Source organism: Rhagoletis pomonella, unplaced genomic scaffold (genome assembly GCF_013731165.1).
Source record: "Rhagoletis pomonella isolate Grant_MI unplaced genomic scaffold, Rhpom_1.0 Rhpom_scaffold_04931, whole genome shotgun sequence".
Lineage (NCBI taxonomy): Eukaryota > Metazoa > Arthropoda > Insecta > Diptera > Tephritidae > Rhagoletis > Rhagoletis pomonella.
The window spans coordinates 5,636-10,479 of NW_023463479.1; the positions used below are offsets into that span (position 1 = coordinate 5,636).

At 32.6% G+C, this 4,844-nt stretch overlaps 2 protein-coding genes across 2 annotated transcripts; one reads left to right on the plus strand and one right to left on the minus strand.

Annotated features, from left to right (window-relative positions):
* Positions 1-2,737: 2,737 nt before the first annotated feature.
* On the plus strand, positions 2,738-3,354 carry LOC118754927 (ER membrane protein complex subunit 6-like). The gene is made up of 2 exons (XM_036489793.1): positions 2,738-2,957; positions 3,022-3,354. The coding sequence occupies exons 1-2, from the start codon at positions 2,831-2,833 to the stop codon at positions 3,228-3,230; spliced, it is 336 nt and encodes a 111-aa protein (XP_036345686.1). The 5' UTR covers positions 2,738-2,830; the 3' UTR covers positions 3,231-3,354.
* On the minus strand, positions 3,264-4,456 carry LOC118754926 (beta-1,4-galactosyltransferase 7-like). The gene is made up of 3 exons (XM_036489792.1): positions 4,360-4,456; positions 3,698-4,289; positions 3,264-3,639 (listed from the first exon to the last, which is right to left on the minus strand). Exons 1-3 carry the CDS (start codon positions 4,454-4,456, stop codon positions 3,390-3,392), a joined length of 939 nt encoding a protein of 312 aa, XP_036345685.1. The 3' UTR covers positions 3,264-3,389.
* Positions 4,457-4,844: the final 388 nt, after the last annotated feature.

Here is a 4,844-nt window from a genome sequence, read left to right on the forward strand (position 1 = left end):
TTAGTATGATGCGGCATTCGCAGCATACGATTGCGAATGACTCTCACTGGCGACGAGCAGTTGAAGAACTTTTGGCAAATAATAGTTCCGATACAAGCAAGCCAATATCCTTTTTAAGTCTCATAAAAAATGCCTCGTCGTTTAAAGAATAAAGGGAATGCCGCATTATACTAAAGTCAGCTTTTCGACATAAGCTACTAAATATTCCATGCGAACACAGAAATATAAAAGTAATACTTAATTATAAAGAAAAAAGTAGCAGAAATAGATGTGAAGTATCAGTAACTTTTAATGCGATTTTCAGTCACTTGAGCTTTAGCAGCGAATTTCCTTGCGGCAACTTTCCAAACGCACAGAAATGTTCGCTTTTTTATTCTATTTAGTAGGTTAAAACGAAAAAAAAAAACACAAAATGTATCAAAAATTGATATTATTATACATACAGACATGTAGAAATAACAAAAAAAAACAACTGAGAAAACGAAATAAATATAAACACAGCGAATAGTTCTTAAATATATAAAAACACAATTTAGTTTTATCTACAATTATGTAAACGCATAAAACGTACGTGCATAGCTTATTAACAATTACATAATAATAACAATAACAAATAAATGCACAACAACAATAGACCACTTATGATAAAAAAAAACCCAAACTTAGATTTTATATATAACAGAAATAGTGTAACATTTTAAAGTACGTACATATATAAATCAACATGCGTATGTATGTATGCACATATGCATACTTATAAAAACTTGTATGTGAACAGCTCTTGGATTTCTCAAGCTAATACGTTCGTTTTTATATTTAAATATTTTTTAATCACTTTATTTGCCAATATGTATGTATATGTAGTATATTCTGTACACTTCATACTTGTCAGACAAGAATTGGGCTTAAATTAATATTGAACATAAACTAAAATAAACAAATATAAAATATAAACAATTATTTTCACGCGCGTTCACGCAATTGTAGATATTAAAATGCGTCATTAATTATTTCTGTTTTAGTTTTTTTTCTTTTAGTTTTTTTATAATAAATCAGTTCTAGCTGTAACTAAATACGATAAGTAAAGTATATTATAATAATTTTTTATATTTTGTTCCAAATAAAAGACGATAATAAATTATTGTATGAAATGTAAAAACTTTTGTTTTTCTTCAAACATAAAAAAGAAACAGGTATGCGAACCCAAAATTTGCAAAAACTCACAAGTTTCATAAACGGGAGATCTAATGGTTGTTTATATCGCAAAGCGCGAAACAGATTTTTTCAAATAATTTGGTAAGATAATGTGATAAATTAATATTTTCTTACAATTCTGACCAATCGTTTCCTTTTTTTTGATAAAGGAATGGTGTTAATATTTCTTGACCGGGCTTAATCCAGTCGAGTTAGGTAATTTTATCTTCACAAATGCTTACGGCAATTCATTCAGAGAAATACATCGATCACATTTTAGCGGCATGTATAAAACTTACAGGTTTCTTTGTAATTCCATTTTTAAATTTCATTGTAAGCATTCGGACCCATTTTAAAGTCCTTAAAGTTTCAGAATTCTGAATCGTAATCCTCGTTATGAGGTGAAAAAGTGTCTTAAAACAGCATATTTCCCTTCTTAGAAGGAGTCATATTGGACGCTTTTCTGAGTCTTAAATGCAAATGTACTTTATAATTCTGATTTTTAATAAACTTTTACTTCTACGTGAACTTTTTTACTTATATTCAAGTCACAATTTATTACACCAAAAAGAGTAAGAAATGAGTCAGTCTGTTTGACTGGCCTCAGAATTTTATTTATAAAACATTTACAAGTTTTCCTAATATCACATGATATTTTGTCTTAAATTTCAATAGAATTGTTGCTCATGTATACATGCATATTTATGAATATGGGTATATGCTACATAAATGCCCAAAGATGTCAGGTTCGTTTTATGAAAATTTTCTGGATATATAAAACAACTTCCTCTATATTGCTTGTGTAAACAAATGCAAAGCCAACCGTGCTAAGTAATGTTAAAATTACTTATTTTAATGAAGTTTTAAAACAAACTTAAGTAATTTGCAATGAAAAAAGTGTCCACTGGACTTTGCGGGAGCTCAAAATTTGTTGTGATTGAAACTAACTAACTTAACTATATACACTTATTTTGGTAAAATACAAGATTTCCATAGTTTTATTAGCTCTGTAATCTAATAAAACCGGAAGTGCTTCCGATGAAAAATGCCTTCAAGCTGGAAATCTACTACCGAGTTCCTATTTTAGCAATAATACGACAACACAAACAGCAAACAATTCCTTTTAGTACATTAGTATATTATGTAAATAAATGCCTCGTTAAAAACATTTGTGCTTGATTAAATCTGCAATCTTATAAAGTAATTTTGAGCGGAAATGTATAACTATTCATCGCTTTCTTGTACTCGAATCTAACAATCGGAATTTAATCGACCTACATCAACGGGCTGTGTTTAGTAAGCACACCGACTAAAGTGAGTTGGCACACGCAGTTTCGTTATGCGATAATTTATTCATTTATTTAGTTATTAATGCGAAATCGTTGAGCAGTATGCAAAGTTATTCAAATGAAAATTTATATAATGCTGAACAGAGTTTAAATAAAAATTTAATTTTAAAACTAATAACCTCTGAAACCAACCTAACAAATTTCTTGCAATCGATTTCTTTCTAAAAATTTCATCGATTAAATAAATGATCGAATATTAAAACAGCTGTGCACTGACATTTGCTTATTTTTCAATTAGCTATATTCCACTAGTTTGCTAATAATTTCTAGTAAATAATCCTTTAAATATGAGTAACAAATTAAATAACAAAGCGGGTGAGATTGTCGCTTATAGTGAAGCCGCCATACGCGGAAATATATCTGCCGTGGAGTACTGCCGCACTTCAATGGCTGCTTTGTCCGGCTGCGCTGCCGGTAGGTGTTCATACAATTTATTTGCTAAATTTGCACATATATATAGCGAATAAATTAATTCTAGGCATTCTGGGGCTCAACGGTTTGCTTGGTTTCCTCTTCTATTTTGTGTCCGTCTTCGTATTGTGGCTCTTGGTTTTGGCGAAATCAGGTACTCAGTGGCGCAAATTTTTCATCAATCGTCAGAGTCTTTTGACTAATAACTTTATGGGCGGCCTATGCACTTATGTGCTCTTCTGGACATTCTTGTACGGCATGGTGCACGTATATTAAACTAAAATTATCTTTACCCATTTTTTCTGTAAAAGCTTGTAACATTTTTTATTGAACTAAGGAACTATAACATAGTACGTAAAATATTAAAATTAAGATACATAAAACCTAGACAAGAACTTTATTACTAATTCATAGCACAGTCGATTTAAAAGCAAATCAAGTTGACACAGCAGAAGCAACTGCAGCATTACCAGAGCAGTCGCACCAAGGGGTGTCTGCCAAGTCGCACTCGAGCAAAATGTTTAAAACTGTTATGGAAATTCCATCGATAGACATTTCCTGTATTTTTGATATTTTATATTTCAGCGTATTAAGACCAGTTTGTCGGTCACGTTTTCTAGTTATCTCCTTCTGGTTATAACATTTCTGGGTGTCACGCTTGCGGTGATAGCGATTGTGTATATGGCTGCAAGGTTACAAAAGTATTAATGAATTATTGATCTTAAGATTTTTACAAAACATACGTAAATGTGTCATTTACACCAGTTTTAATATTTTCCGGCCGTGTGACTCTTAAACCTGCATCTCTAATGCGAACGTAAAACTCGTCATCCTCTAAGCCCCATCCCCAGTACTTATTTGACATACCGTTGACTTGTTCGAAATGTTCACAACGCACAAGTAATATTCCACCGACAAACGTTTCATAGTGATACTTCGGGTGTAACTCAGGTGCAGCTATATGATGTGGACCCGCATCGCTGGGATATTTGTAAATCAATGCATCATTCATAGGCAATAAGTCTACATCATGCATGGCAATATAGTCGTAGACTTCACTCGTGAATCGGAAACCGACATTTATAAGGGAGGCACGATTAAAGCGGTATCGATCGATTTGATTAAGTAGAAAGATTTTGTGTTCAATGCCTTGTCGTTGAAGGAACTTTGTCATATGTGGCACGAATTGAAGTAACTCCTCGAAGCGATCTCGAAACGGCACTAGTACTGCTAATTTATGAATGGATTTCGGCGCAGATTCTTGAACACCAACAGGCACTTTATTGAGTTCCGAACTAGCCTTGGTACGTCCACGGCTCAGTGGACATATGCAATCTACAAAAAGAGCATGCTTGTGTAATTGCAAATTTAAATCAAATCCATGTATGTATGTATTTGGAATTACCTGAGCTCAGCGGCATAAAACTCAAAACCACTACTCCCCCCATGCAGAACGCCAGCCCACACACAAACAACCAGTTGATGGTTCCCATTGGTATCATTGTTGCTATGTTCTTCACTCCTTTCGTAAACGCTTAATAAATGGCTTAACTTTAAAAAATTGCATTCTCAGTGATGAAAAGTCGAAGATATTCAAAACTTTATTAATTGAACCGAAAAAATGTATAGCGCTTACTTATATTAGCTATGGTTTAAAAATATATTTACATATTGAGGTTAAAATTAAACATTCGCCAGCTGATAATATGTTAGTGTTGCCAGAAAATTTCTTTCGTAAATTTGTTTTTTTTATGTTTGTGAGCCATGCTCGAGGTGCTATCCCATATTTCTCGGTCTAACTAGCAAAACTGTCAAAAAATAAAAATTCGCTCAAAGCGAGAGAGTTAAGCTGTCTTTACATGAGGCGATTCAACATTGCTCTGGAAGAAT